This window comes from Trichechus manatus, unplaced genomic scaffold, assembly GCF_000243295.1.
Source record: "Trichechus manatus latirostris isolate Lorelei unplaced genomic scaffold, TriManLat1.0 scaffold00008, whole genome shotgun sequence".
NCBI classification, from domain to species: Eukaryota; Metazoa; Chordata; class Mammalia; order Sirenia; family Trichechidae; genus Trichechus; species Trichechus manatus.
In genome coordinates this window covers 27,047,357-27,062,601 of record NW_004443944.1, presented here as the reverse complement: position 1 = coordinate 27,062,601, position 15,245 = coordinate 27,047,357, and the positions used below count along the sequence as shown (strand labels likewise).

Below are 15,245 nucleotides of genomic sequence, written 5' to 3'. Positions count from 1 at the left end.
TAAAGGAATCCAACTGATTTTTGTATGTTTATCTTGTATCCTGAAACTTTGTTGAAATCTTCTATTAGTTCCAGTAGTTTTCTTGTGGATTCTTTGGAGTTTTCTGTGTATAAGATCATATCATCTGCAAATACAGATACTTTGACTTCTACCCTACCAATTTGGATGCCCTTTATTTCTTTTTCTAGCCTAATTGCTCTGGCTAGGACTTCCAGCACAATGTTGAATAAGAGTGGTGATAAAGGGTATCCTTGTCTGGTTCCCGTTCTCAAGGGGAATGCTTTCTCTCCATTTAGGATAAGGTTTGATTCGACGATGCCATACATAGAAATTTACCTTAGGAAAATCATCTGTGGGGTGCGTAAAGACTCACAGATAAGAATTTTGTCAGATCTAGGTCAACTGGCATAACAAAGTTTATTAAGGAAATATTCTGCATCCCATTTTGGTGAGTGGTGTCTGGGATCTTAAAAGCTTGCGAGTGGCCATCTAAGAGGCATCAATTGGTCCCAACGTACCTGGAGCAAAGGAGAATGAAGAACACCAAAGACAAGGAAAATATTAGCCCAAGAGACAAAAGGGCCACATAAACCAGAGACTGCATCAGCCTCAGACCAGAAGAACTAGATGGTTCCCAGCTACCACCAAGTACTGCCCTGACAGGGAACACAACAGAGAGTCCCTGACAGAACTGGAGAAAAGTGCGCAGCAGAACTCAAATTCATGTATAAAGACTAGACTTAATGGTATGACTGAGACTGGTGGAACCCCTGAAGCCATGGCCCCTGGACACTCTGTTAACCCTGAAGTGAAACCATTCCTGGGGCCCACTCTTCAGACAAAGATTTGACTGGAATATAAAACATAAAATAATACTTGTGAAGAGTGTACTTCTTAGTTCAAGCAGATACATGAGACCAAATGGACAGCTCCTGTCCAGAAGCAGGATGAGAAAGTAGGAGGGGACAGGAGCTGGCTGGATGGACCCGGAAACCCAGGGTGGAAAGAAGGAGTGTGCTGTCACATTATAGGGATTGCAACTGCTGTTACATAGCAATGTGTGTATAAATTTTTGTATGAGAAATTAACTTAAGCTGTAAACTTTCACTTAAAGCACAATGAAATACAAAAATTTCATCAGAAAACTTTAATAAAAAACTGGAAAGAACCTCAATGGCAAACAACAGAGTATTAGTTAAGTAAATTAGGATATTAATTTCCTTATGTAGTATTTATTCATTTTATTGCTCTTAGGATAAAGACCAAAATCCTTATCCTGGTTTTTCAAGGCGCAGCATGGTCTGGCCCCTCTTCAGTCTCATCCTGTACCACTCTCTCCATTCGTCCCCACAGTTTAAACACACAGGACTTCGAGTTCCTCAAACATGCTGTGCTCCTTTCTGCCACAAGGTTGTTAAACATATTTCCTACCTGGAACTGAAGCCATTCCCAGAGTCCACTTTCCAGACAAACAGACAAACCCATAAAATAAACAATAACACCGAGAGGAACGTGCTCCTTAGAACAATCAATTATATGAAATCAAAAGGGCAGTATTTGCCCAAAAGCAAAGATAAGAAGGCAGGAAGCGGTAGAAAATCAGGACGAAAGGAAACGGGAAGCCTAGGGTGGAAGCGGGGAGAATGCTGACACATCCTGGGGAATGAAACCAAGGCTATGAAACAGTTTATGTGCAAACTAGCAAATGGGAATCTAATCTGCTCTGCAAACTTTCACCTAATGCACAATAAAAACAAACAAACAAAAAGGAACAAAAACATATTTCCGACTTCTGGAACACTCTCCCCAATTCTAATTTTTCCTACTTTCTCCTATTGATTTTTCCGATCTGAGCTCAAGGGTTACTTCCTCAGAGATGCCTTCCTTTACCCCCAGGTTAAGACAAGTTCGTCTGTTACGTGCTCTCATAGAATGAATGAAAGAAAGGAAGAATGAATGAAAGAAAGAAAGAAGGAATGAATATTTCACCTCAACAATGGAATACTATGTAGCAATTAAGCAGGATAATGTAGATCTATAGCTATTGACCTAGGAAAACAATTTTTTTCTCCCTCCATACATGATGTTTACTTTTTTTATATTTACATGTATTTTATGCACAGAAAAAAAGTCTGAAAATATATTACCAAAATGTTGACAGTAATTATCTCAGAAGAGTAGAATTAGAGATTAACGTTTTTTATTATAGTTTTCTTTGTTATTACATGAATTTTATAATTTTTGTAACCTTGTAAAATTATTTGTGTAATAAAAAAATACGTTTAAAATATTTGTTAAAATGGAGGAATAAGTTGGATAACTCGTAAAGATTGCTTGTGCATACCTTTAGCTCACAATTAAAAAACTCCTGTACAGATCCAATCAGCCTCTCGATGATGACCTCGCCACGGGGTTGCTGGTGGGTCGGGTGGCTGAAGCAATCTGTGAGGGATTCCCAAGGGAGTCCAGGAATGTCAGAGATGTCCGAGTCTAATACCAAAAGAAAGACACCTGATGATGCCTCCACACTGTGTAAAGTTATATGGTTTCGTGGGAGAACCACTGGACATAAGGATAGACAGACCCTTGCTCTCACCTTTACTACTTCCTCTGTGACCTTGGCCAAGTCTCCTCCTCCTCCAAGTCTCAGTTTTCTCAATTACAAATTTAATGGTCTCTAAGCGTCTCCCGGGAGCCTTGGTGGCACAGTGGTTAAGTGCTCGGCTGCTAACCAAAAGATCGGCGGTTTGAACTTATCAGCTGCTCCTCGGGAGAAAGACGTGGCAATCTGCTTCTGTAAATACTACAGCCTTGGAAACCCTATGGGGTAGTTCTACTCTGTCCTATAAGGTCGCTATGAGTCGGAATCGACTCAACAGCAACGGGGTTTTTTAAGGATCTCCTAAGCTACAAAAACATTTAGCATTATACTGTAACAGAATGGTTAAGGGCACGGACTTTAAATCTCAGTTTGTGACTAGTTTGAATCCTGACTCTACCATTTATTAGCTGTATTACCTTCATCAAGTTAGTTTGCCTCCTGGACCCTTAGTTTCCTTATCTGTAAAATGCAGAGGTACCCACCTCCAAGGATTAAGTGTAAGGATTAAGTGAAGTAATACGTGCAAAGGACTTAGCCCAGTATCTGGCACATAGTAAGCACTTAATAACTGGTAGATGTTATTCAAACTCAAAAAACTCTATGGCTCAGTGGTGACAAGAGCTTAAAATACAGTAGCCCCTTACTAATATTTATCTCTTCCCATTGGACCAGGTTGCAGTGAGTGCTGGAGGTATCTCCTTCCCAATCTGGGACTTGCTTTGATTAAGAGCACGGGCTCCAGAATCAGTCGGCCTGGGCTCAGATCCTGGATCTTCTCTTTCTAGCACTCAAACCTTGTTACCTTCTCTGGACCTATTTCTTCATTTCCAAAATGGGGCTAACAATAGTACCTATTCCATTTGGCTAATACAGAGCTAGTACCAAGAAAGTGTCAGTAAATGTCTACTATTCCTTGCTCATTGAGAGATAATGATTATAGTGACATCATTTTCCTCTTCACTTTATCTTTACATTCTTACCTCCTCTATTTTCCCAGTACAAATCCCTTATTCCTAATGGACTAGTAGTCTTCCTACTCCTTCCTTAACACATCTAACATCTGAAAGTTTCTACCTCTCTACTTCTGTGCTCTATTGGTCTCTTGAATAACCCTTTCTGCAAATTCTCCGTACCACATTATTTTCACCCACATGTGTAATAATTGAAGCCATGTTCCTCTTTGCACAGGATGTACCTTCTGCCTGCATGTTTCTCCTTCCTCTCTCCACCTTCTGCTACTTCCCTTTGCCTAGCTAACTCCTACACATCCTTCAAGTCTCAGCTCTAGGATTTCTTTCCTGAATCCCCTCTTTGTCCATTTTGACGAAGTGTCCTCCTAGCCACTAAGAAACCTCTGCCCATTACACTTATTACACTGTGTTCCAATTGTCTGTTTATCTGTAAGTAGATTGTGTCTGTTCAGTTCATTGCCATATCTCTAGCATCTAGATCACCTTAGAGCATAGTAGGCTTCAATAAATATTTGTTGAATGAATGAATGCAGTTACTCAAATTAATCAAAGTCTTTCCTGTCTCATGCACTTGCTGTTCTATCTGGAACATTCTTCCCTCTTTATTTCTCACATAGGTTGCTCTTTCATATCCTCGACGCCTCCTTTACATCTAAATGGCATTGCCTCAGATAGGTGTTCTCTGACAACCATAGTTTAAAGTAGGTTCCTGTCTCACTTATTTTTTGTCTTGTTTATTTCTTTCATAGTGCTTACTACAAACTGTAATTACTGTTTATGTTTTTTGTCTCATTTCTGCACTACAGTGTAAGTTCTATAAGGGCAGGGACCACATCGGTCTTGTTCACTCTTGTATGCCTAGCACCTGGTATTCAAATGTTTGTAGAATAAATGAAAAATGATAATTCTGCAGCCCAATCCAGATCCCACCTTCTGTGTGAAGTTTTTCCAACTGTGTGAGCCCACACTTACCTTTCCTTTGTTAGAATCCCTCTAGCACTGAGACTCTCCTGCAGAAATCTATAGGACTGTCTGTCTCAGGGCTAATTTTAGTTTCCTGTATGTCCAGAATAATGTATCCTGTCTTACTCTGCCAACTATATGCCAATGTCTCAAAGTCAGGGACCAAAGTCATTGCCAGAGTCTAGTCAGGGCTTGTCACCCAGCAAGTACAAAATCAATACCTTTTGGCTTAACTTGGAAAGAGATTCCCTTCTCCCCATTCCCCCCTTTTTAAAAATCCTTTCCCCCTTTCACCTGTAAGTTCAAGACTACTTGGGTCTTTTTTAATATCTTCTAAGTTGCTCAGCTGCAAATCCACACTTTCTGAGTCATCATCAGAAGCGCAAGGGATCACCACTTCTTCCCAACTACAGACCCTAGGAATGAAAAGGGGATTAGAAAAATTACAGTTGATTTCTGTCCAGGATCCCTCACAGTCCTCTCTACCTTTCTGCCCCAGGCACACTTCTCAGGCCTAGGCCTGCTTTGCCAACTCTCTTTTTCTTATTTGAAGCAGGTTGCAGAGTAAGCCTGATTCTAGTTCTCCTCCTTTTCTCCCCCTGTGATTATAAAATAAATTCTATTAGAGACATACTCGAACATATGTACACAGGAAACATATATAAGGATGTTTTACTGCAGCAATGTTGCAATAGAGAAAAAACTTGGAAACATCAATAGGGGAATAGTTAGATTCTGGTATAGATCTGAATTGTGCAATACTCTGAAGCTGTCAATGGGAAAGAGGCAGATCTATAAGTACTGATATGCCACAATATTCTATTTGGTTAAACCAAGTTGCAAAATAATACATTCAGTGTGATACCAACTATATATGCATAGAAGAAGTCTGAAAGGAGACACACTGAAATTGTAATAGTGGTTACCTCTAGAGAGACGAGTGACTTGCGGGAGGGAAGGGACAATGAAACAGGCCAGTGGAATTCTGCTTTGTGGAGAATGATCTTCTTTCAGTGAAAATCTATTTAGGTATTGCTTATGTAATTCTTTTTTTAAAAAAAATAACTTATTTTATTTTTGTTTTTGAGACTATACACAGCAGTATACCAATTCTAGAATTTCTACATGTACAATTCAGTATTTATTACATTCTTCAAGTTGTATAGCCATTCTCACCCTCTTTTCATAATTGTTCCTCCCTCATTAACATAAATTCACTGCCCCTTGAGTTTCCTAAACAATCTTTTGATTTGCTGTTGTCAGTTTGATCCCATATAGGTAGTTCTGAAAACAGCACAATGCTCAAGGCAGACATTCTTTACTAGTTACGCTAAAACTATTGTTTGGTTTTAAGAAGACTTCAGGGGATATTTTTGGTTTAAAGTTTAAGGTTTAAAGATTAACTCATGGCAATAGTTTTGGGGGTTCATCCAGCCTCCCTTGCTCTAGAAAATCTGGATTCCATGAGAATTTAAAATTCTGTTCTTCATTTTCTCTTTGGATCAAAATGTTTAGTAACTGAAGCCAGGCACCATCCAGTTCTTCTGGTCTCATGGCAAAGGAGGTAGTTGTTCATGGAGGCAATTAGCCACACATTCCATATCCTCCTCCTGTTCCTGACTCTCCTTCTTCCTCTGTTGCTCCAGGCAAATAGAGACCAATTGTTGTGCCCTGGGTGGCCGCTTGCAAGCTTTTAAGACCCCAGAAACTAGGCAACTAACTAGGAGGTAGAACAGAAGCGCTAAGCAGGTTATTAGGCCAATTAAGTGGGAGGTCCCATGAAACCATGACCCTAAACCTCCAAACCAAGAAACCAAATCCCATGAGGTGTTTGGTTGTACATAAGCAGGCTCAGCAGCAGCTCTCTCTTTCTCTTTTTGTAGTTGTTGTAAACATATCTATTACAACATTTGGCAATTCAGCTTTTCACAGGGATACAACTTATTGACAGCAATTACAATAATCAGCTGTGCAACCCTACCCTTAATCAATGTGATTTTTCTATCACAGTAAACCGAAACTTAGTGCTCCATAAGCAGTAATTTTTTTTCCTTCTTCAATTGAGGTGACATTAATGTAACACACAGTTAACCATTTTAAAGTGTATGTTTCAGTGGCATCTAGAGCATTCACAATGCTGTGCAACTATCACCTCTCAACAGTTTCAAAACTTTTTCATCACCCTAGACTGGCTCATGCCCATTAAGTAATCACTCCCCGTTCCCTGCTCTCCTCTCTTCTGGTAACCACTAATCTGCTTTCTATCTGTGGATTTGCCTATTCTGGATATTTCATGTAAAAGCAATCATACAATATGTGGCCTTTTGTGATTGGCTTCTTTCACTTAGCATGTTTTCAAGGTTCATTTATTGTTGTAGCATGTACCAGTACTTCAGTCCTTTTTATGGCTGAATAATTCCACTGTATGTATATACTACAATTTGTTTATCTATTCATCCATTGATAGACATTTGGGTTGTTTCCACCTTTTGGCTATTATGAATGAAGAACGTACGTTCATGTACAATTCCTCTGTGTACATATGTTTCATTTCTCTTTCGTATATACTTACGAGTGGAATTGCTGGATCATATTGTAAGTCTATGTTTTAATTTTTCAAGGAATCACCAAACTGTTTTCCACAGTGGCTGCACCATTTCATATTCCCATCAACAACGTACGAGAGTTCCTGTTTCTCCATATCCTCGCTAACATTTGTTATTTTCTGGTTTTTTGATTATAGCCATCCTAGTAGGTGTGCTGGAAACCCTGGTGGCATAGTGGTTAAGAGCTACGGCTGCTAACCAAAACGCTGGCAGTTCGAATCCACCAGGCGCTCCTTGGAAACTCTGTGGGGCAGTTCTACTCTGTCCCATAGGGTAGCTATGAGTCAGAATCTACTCAACGGCAATGGGGTTGGTTTTTTTTTTGGTTTTTATTTATTTATTTATTTTTATCGTACTTCAGGCGAAGGCTTACAGAACAAATAGTTTCTCATGAAACAGTAGTACACATATTGTTTTATGACATTGGTTAACAACCCCACAACATGTCAACCCTCTCCCTTCTTGACCTTTTTTTTTTTTTGGTGAAAATATACATAGCCAAGGTACACCATTTCAAAAATTTGTACATGCACAGTTCAGTGACATCGACTAGGCTCTTCCAATTGTGCTGCTATTCTCACTTTAGATGAAGGCTTACAGAACAAAATAGTTTCTCATTTAACAGTTAGTACACATGTTGCCCTATGACAATGGTTAACAACCTCACAACACATCAACACTATCCTTACTCAACCTTGGGTTCCCTATCACCAGCTTCCTTGTCCCCCTCTGCCTTCTGGCCCTTGTCCCTGGACTGCTGTACCTCATTAGTCCCATTTGGGTTTATGGGGCTGTCTACTCCCAGGCTGAATGGTGAACCTCAGAGATGACTTCACCACTGAGCTAAAAGGGTGTCTGGGGGCCATACTCTCGGGGTTTCTCCAGTCTCCTTTAGGCCAGTAAATCTAGTCTTTTTTTCTGAGTTAGAATTTTGTTCTACATCCTTCTCCAGCTCTGTCCAGAACCCTCTGTTGTGATCCTGGTCAGAGCAGTCAGTGGTGGTAGCGGGGCACCGTCTAGCTGTACTGGACTCAGTCCAGTGGAGGCCTTGGTAGCTGTGGTCCATTAGTCCTTTGGACTAATCTTTTCCTTGTATCCTGCTCTCTTCACTCTCCCTTGCTCCCGAAGAGATGAGACCAGTGGAGTATCTTAGACGGCTGCTCACAGGCTTTTAAGACCCCAGACGCTACTCACCAAGGTAGAATATAGAACGTTGTCTTTATAAACTGTGTTATGCCAATTGAGTTAGATGTTCCCCGGGACCATGGTCCCCACAGCCCTCCTTTTTTTGGTTTTTAATGGGTGTGAAGTTGTATTTCATGGTTTTAATTTGTATTTCCTTAATGACCAATTATGTTAAACAAGTATCTTTTCATGTGCTTGGTGGCCATTTGCATCTTCTTTAGAGAAATCTCTAAGTCCTTTGTTCCTTTGTTAATTGAGTTGTTTTTTCATTGTTTACTTCTAAGAATTCTTTATATATTCTGGATATTAAATTCTTATCAGATACATGATTTGCAAATATTTTCTCCCATTCTGCAGGTTGTCTTTTTACTTTCTTGATAATGTATTATAATGTACAAAAGTTTTAAATTTTTATGAAGTCCAATTTACATATTTTGTCTTTGTTGTTCATGCTTTTGGTGTCAAATCTAAGAATCCATTATCAAATTTGAAGACATGAAGATTCACTTCTATGATTTCTTCTAATACCTTTATGGCTTTAACTTTATTATTTTTGTTTAATATCCATATATTTGTGAATTTTCCAGTTTTCCTTTTGTTACTGATTTTTAGCTTCATTCCACTATGATCAGAGAAGATACTCTGCATGACAAAAAAACAAACAAACCAAATCGATTGTCATTGAGTCATTCCTACTTATTGCGACCCTAAGGATTGATTTCAATCCTTTTAAAATTATTGAGAATTGTTTTATAGCCTTATGTATGGTCTGCCCTGGAGAATGTTACATGTACAATTGAGAGGGCTGGAACAGTTCTCTCTCAAAGTCCTCAGAAGGAATCAACATGGCAGAAGCCCTAAATTCTGACCTCTAGCCTTCAGAATTGTGAGAAAATAAATTTCTGTTCTTCGAAGCCATCCACTTTGTGTTATTTTGTTAAGCAGCCCTAGGAAACTAAGACAAGTTGCATTTAACAACTGAATTGCAGAACTCCTGAAAATTTTTAGCAATTAACCTTTGTGAGCCAGTATCAGCCAGCTCTAGCATACAGACAGGTTGTTTGTCTTTATGTTATTGAATTGGAGAGTTCTTTATATATTTTAGAACAAGACTGTTCAATAGTACTTTCTGTGATAATGGAAATTTTTTATAATTCTGTGCTGTGATATGCACTAGCCATGTGTGGGTATTGAGTGCTTGAAATATGGCTAGGACAGCTGAGGAACTGAATTTATTTAATTTTAATTCAAATTCAAATTTAAATATCCAAATATGGCTAGTGGCTGCCATATTGAATAAGGCAGTTGTAGACATAAAAAGAACTAATCCTCCTCTATTTGGGATAATAATAATAATAGCAAGAGTTACTTCATGGTGCATACTTTATATTTTATATGCTCATAATAGTTAAAAGCACAGATTCTGAAGTCAGACTACCTGGGTTCAAATTCTTTAATAGCCTTCTCTTTAAAACAGGAATAATAACTATGTGTGGAATCGACTCAACGGCAACGGGTATACCTCACAGAAAGGTGACAAGGGGTAAATGAAATAATGTAGTAGAGCGCTTATATCCAGCTATATAGGATACGCTCAATAATTGGAGTTAGTTATTATCATTGAGCTCTTAGATGAGTTATTTCCATTTTTGAGCCGGTTACTTCGTCTGTTAAAATCTGGCCAATACGCTTCTTACAGTTATCGTGAGGAGTTACTGAGTCTACACAAATGCTTTGCAAATCAGATAAAATGTCCCTCACAGGTCAGTTATTAACAACAGAAATTATAACATTTGGCGTAAACTGCCATAAGTTTCTAACGGAAAAAAAAAAAAAAAAAATCCTTCAAACAGTGCTCGCTTCTCCCCACCGGACCCTTCCCATTCCTTTAAAATTGGCCGGGCTACAGAGAGACGAAAGAGTGACAACGCGAGCGGCCAACCAATGAGCTCGACCAATCAGCCGAGGACCCGTTTCGGGTCCTCCCAGACACTTCCTCCAACCGCGTCCTGACAGCGCCCGGAATAGGACCGTTGCGAGGCGGCCAGTTCGACGTACGCCGGGGCGCCGGGGGGGGAGTGGACCTGCACGCGAAGACCGTAGGGGCCTCTGCCGTTCGAGACCAAGAATTTGGGCTGCGGCTGCTGGCAGCGGCCCGGCCCAACGGGACCGCGGGGACTGACCTGAGCCTGGAGCCCATCCTAGCACGCGAAGCCTGCCGCGAGTCCCTGGAGTCCCCTGCGGCGCGCTCTTGGAGCCACCTTCCCAAGCGGAAGTCTGTCTGCGGCTCAGGCACTGGTGGGACCTGGTCGGAGGAATGGCGCCGCCGGGTGAGGCGTTGCGCATGGCTTGATGACGGGGCCCTGCGGCCGGCACGCCTTGGAGAGCGGGCCGTCACCCGCGGAAGGCTAGTGCCCGCCGTTCGGGAGGCATCCAGGCGGGATCCCCTTCCCCTGCGGGGCAGGGGCATGGGCTTGGGCTCTTTGGGGTCGCAGGTCAAACTGAAGGCTGTCGACCCGGCGGGAGTGCCCGCAACCGAGGGAGAGGACTGGGGGGCGGAGGGGCATGCAACTTGGGGCTACGGGTCCCTGCGAGGCCCAGATTGGAGCGGGGGGGTCGCGGTCGGGCTGAAGCCGCAGTTAATCACAAGCCTGCTTTCGGTCATTCATTTGACTCGCTCTTGGGAGCGCAGGCTCCCGAGTCTAGCGGCCTGGGATCTGGTCCCAGCGCCGCCCCTTACTCATCCTTCCACTTTGGGCCGCAGTTTCCTCGTTTGGGAAAGGGGCAAGAACAATCACTCACTTTGAGAGCTTAGACTGTAGGTTAAGTTAGACTCTGGTTTCATACTTGTAATCTGTCACGTATTGGTTATGTATGTGGCCGGCGCAAGTTAGTTAACCCCTCTGCACCTCATCTGTAAAATGGGTTAGTCATATTATCTGCCTCATAGAGTTGCTGTGAGTATTGAATGAAATAACTCCTATGCAGAGCTTAGAACAGTTCATGGCACTATGTAAGCACTGTATTAAATTAGCTGTTGCTACGGTTCTTAACTTCATTGCTAGTTACAGAGTGGGCACTTTGCTGGATAGAGTCTCATGTAGTCTCACCACAATTTAGAGAAGTGTGTGCTGTTGTTATTTCCATTTGACAGATGAAACGACGGAATCCCAGAGAAGGGAAATGACTTCCTACTTAATTATATGAGAAGTCAAGAATAGTATAGTGGTTAAAAACAGACTTTTGATTCGAACTGCCTGCAATTTGATTCTCAATTAGTTGTGGACCTTAGGACAAGTAACTATTTCTGAACCTCAATTTTTTGGTCTGTAAAATGCAGAAAATAGCTATCTCATTTGTATGTTGTGAGGATTTAATGACTCTGCATACAGAGTATTTAGCATAGTATGGGGCATAGCTGACACATGTTAAGTGCTCAAATTTAGCCCCCTCCTCCCCCAAAAATATTGTTATTATTAAGGTGAGATGGGATGATTAGGATTCTGACACCAATACTGTGCTAGGGGAGTTTACAGTCTGAGAAAGTGCTTGTCTTAGTTACTCACTAGATCTTAATATACTGAGTACATATATATACACAAGGCACTATGGATTCAGCATTAGTAACTTGACTCGGGGACTGATTACCCAAGTAAGCAATTGCAAATCAAGTACTTCACTGTCTATGTGGAGTTTGCAAAATTGAGTTTTCTAGGTACAATGTCTGCACTTAGAAAACTCAATTTTGCAAACATAAATAGCGAAGTACTTGATTTGCAACTTCTTCACTGGTAAGCTTGTGCTTACCTTGCTTGTTGGGTAATCCATCCTTGTTATAGTAGCACTAGATAACTAAGAATTTGGTAAGCGCCAGTAAGCCCATGCTTACTTTGCTTATTGAGTAATCCACTCCTGACTTGACTCTTCTCTTCTTCTTACATCTTTCTATCTATGTAGCAAATTTGATAAGCATTAATTTTGAATTCTAGCCAGACTCTATAAGTAGTTCTCACCACCTCTGCTGTCACACTGGTTTGGACCACCATCATCTTTCTACTTGGATTATGGCAATAGTCTTCTAACTGGTATCCCACTTTCTGTCCTTGCTCCTGTATAGTCTGTTCTCAACACTGTCTCAGTATTCACCACAATGATCCTGTTAAAATGTAAGTCGAATCACTCCTCTGCTCAAAGCCCTCCAGTGCCTCCCATCTTGCTCAGTTGATTTTAAAGTAGGGGAAAGCATAAAAAGCCCTGGGCAAGAAAGAACATGGCTCCTTAGAGGAACAGAGAAGGCCAGAGAGTAACAGAAGGTGGGAAAAATGAGGGAGGAGATTGAGTGAGAGGCAGCCAAGGCCATGATGAGGATTCAGTCTGTCCTAGGAGCCATTGGAGTCATGACTGTACATTGAACAGATGAATGATGTGGTAAGTCCTGTGCTTTAGATACACGGAGGCTGCTGGGAGGAGGACTGTCTTTCAGATAGTTGAAGACAGTGCCTACCCTTCCCCAAGGTTTCTCTTCAGATTAAACCTCCTCTGTTCCCTCACCATTCCTCACATGACTTGGTTCCCATATGCCCTGGTGTGCACAATCATTGGGACTATATGGAATAGTGTGGAGTGTTTGTTTGTTTTTTGCAAGACTGCCAGCTTTATTTAAGAAATATTGCTCTTTTTTTTTTTAATTGTACTTTAGATGAAGGTTTACAGAAAAAATTAACTTCTCATTAAACAGTACATATATTGTTCTATTATGTTGGTTAACAACCCCATGACATGCCAGTACTCTCCCTTCTCGACCTTGGGTTCCCTATTGCCAGCTTTCCTGTCCTCTCTTGCCTTCTAGTCCTTGCCCCTGAGCTAGGGTGCCCCTTTAGTCTCATTTTGTCCTATGGATCTGTCTAATCTTTGGCTAAAAGGTGAACCTCTGGAGTGACTTCATTACTGAGCTAAAAGGGTATCCAGGGGCCATATTCTCAGGGTTTCCCCAGTCTCTGTCAGGCCAGTAAGTCTGGTCTTTTTTTGAGTTAGAATTTTGTTCTACATTTTTCTCCAGCTCTGTCTGGGACCCTCTGTTATGATCCCTGTCAGAGCAGTCAGAGGTGGTAGCCAGGCACCATCTAGTTGTACTGGACTCAGTCTGGTGGAGGCCATGGTAGTTGTGGTCTGTTAGCCCTTTGGACTAATCTTTCCCTTGTGTCTTTAGTTTTTATCATTTTCCCTTGCTCCTGAAGGGGTGAGACCAGTGGAGTATCTTAGATGGCTGCTCACAGGCTTTTAAGACCACAGATGCTATTTGCCAAAGTAGAACGTAGCACATTGTCTTTATAAAGTATGTTATGCCAGTTGAGCTAGATGTTTCCTGAGATCATGGTCCCCGTAGCTCTCAGCCCAGTTGTTCAATCCCTAAGGGAGTTTGGATGTGTCAGTGGAGCTTCCATGACCTTACCCTGAACAAGCTGTGCTGGCCTTCCCAGTATTAGTGTGGAGTGTATTTAATAGTCATTTTTCCCCAAGGTTCAAGCACTGTCTTCCTGTTGGCCCTGACAATCATAGCCAGCACCCAGGCCTTGACGCCCACTCACTACCTCACCAAGCATGACGTCGAGAGACTGAAAGCCTCGTTGGACCGCCCTTTCACAAATTTGGAATCTGCTTTCTATTCCATCGTGGGACTTAGCAGCCTTGGTGCCCAAGTGCCAGATGTAAAGGTAAGGGCCCTTCTGTCTTGGTGGCCAAGGTGATTCAGAAAGAACTTTTTCCCTTCACTGTATTCCTAAAAGGTACTTCAAAACTCTTGCCCTTACTTGAGGATAGCCAAGGTTAATCCATCCAATGTAACAAATATTTATTTCAATGTGACAGATTCTTTTTTTCTTTTTAAAAGTGCCTAGTGTGTGTATAGGATTGTATCAGGTATTTCAGTGGAATATAAAGAAAAGCAAGTCACAGATCCTCTAGAAACTTGTACCGTAGCTCTGTGAGTGAGACTGTACACTGCCACATGTACTTGTTAAGTGCTGTACATGTGTGACCAATAAATAATAAAGTAATTCAGGTGGGGGACACTCACATTTGTTAAGCAGTGACAGTCGCTGCACCGGGCAGTTTTGGTTTGATTTTTAGAACTTTAGTGAGGCAAGTGCCTCATGACTAAAAGCTTTTCTGGATTTTGGAATAGTCTTAAGTGAATTTACATTTTATTCATTACATAGCATGGACAGTTAGGGTAAAAAAATTGTCCTCTGCCAGGTTTCTCATATATGCCTTGTGTTTTGGTTTTCTATTGCTACATAACAAGTTACCATAATTTAGGGGCTTAAAGCAACACTAATGTGTTAGCTCCTAGTTCTGTAGGTCAGAAGTCTGGGCAGGCTTAGGAGGTCTCTCTGCTTAGGGTCTCACAAGGTCGAAATGAAGCTGTCAGCCAGACTGGGCTCTTACCTGGAGGCTCTGGGGAAGAATCTCTTTCGAAGCTTATTCAGGTTGTTGGTAGATCCAGTTCCTTGAAGTTGTAGGTCTGAGGTCCCCATATCCTTGCCAGCTGTTAGTGAGGGACTATTCTTTGCTCCTGAAGGCCACCTGCATTCCTTCTTCTGTAGTGCCTTCCATCTTTAAACTGGCAATGGCACATGCTTCTGATGCTTCATATCTCTCTGACTTCCTCTTTTGCTACCAGCTGGAGAAAACTGGTTTTAAAGCTTCACCTGATTAGGTCAGACCCATCCAATAATCTCCCTATTTTAAGATCAACTGATTTGGGACTTTAAAAAATCCCTTCACAGCAGTTTCTAGTTTAATGTTTGATTGAATATCCAATGGACAGAAATCTTGTGGGGCCATCTTTAGAATTCTGCCTACCACGTCTCGCCTTAGCATATAAATAATCACAAATCGCGGTGACTTATGACAAAA

The 15,245-nt window shown here is 41.4% G+C and overlaps 2 protein-coding genes across 5 annotated transcripts in view; one reads left to right on the top strand and one right to left on the bottom strand.

Annotated features, from left to right (window-relative positions):
* The window catches only part of MROH8 (maestro heat like repeat family member 8), an 84,685-nt gene extending 73,818 nt beyond the window's left edge, over positions 1–10,867 (bottom strand). The window contains exons 1-3 of the mRNA XM_023724784.1: positions 10,511–10,867; positions 4,831–4,952; positions 2,345–2,490 (exon numbers count right to left, since the gene is read on the bottom strand). Of these exons, the coding sequence (XP_023580552.1) occupies positions 2,345–2,490; positions 4,831–4,952; positions 10,511–10,797 (555 nt within the window). The 5' untranslated portion in view covers positions 10,798–10,867. The remainder of the gene's footprint in view (positions 1–2,344; positions 2,491–4,830; positions 4,953–10,510) is intronic.
* RPN2 (ribophorin II) overlaps positions 10,332–15,245 on the top strand; it is a 68,111-nt gene continuing 63,197 nt past the window's right edge. For 2 of the 4 annotated variants that reach the window (XM_004370364.2, XM_012558885.2), the window contains exons 1-2: positions 10,332–10,657; positions 13,848–14,041. In XM_004370364.2, coding sequence (XP_004370421.1) covers positions 10,645–10,657; positions 13,848–14,041 — 207 coding nt within the window. In that variant the 5' untranslated portion in view covers positions 10,332–10,644. Of the gene's footprint in view, positions 10,658–10,974; positions 12,494–13,847; positions 14,042–15,245 lie in introns of those variants that run through there. The other 2 variants (XM_023724792.1, XM_023724798.1) reach the window with 2 other exon arrangements.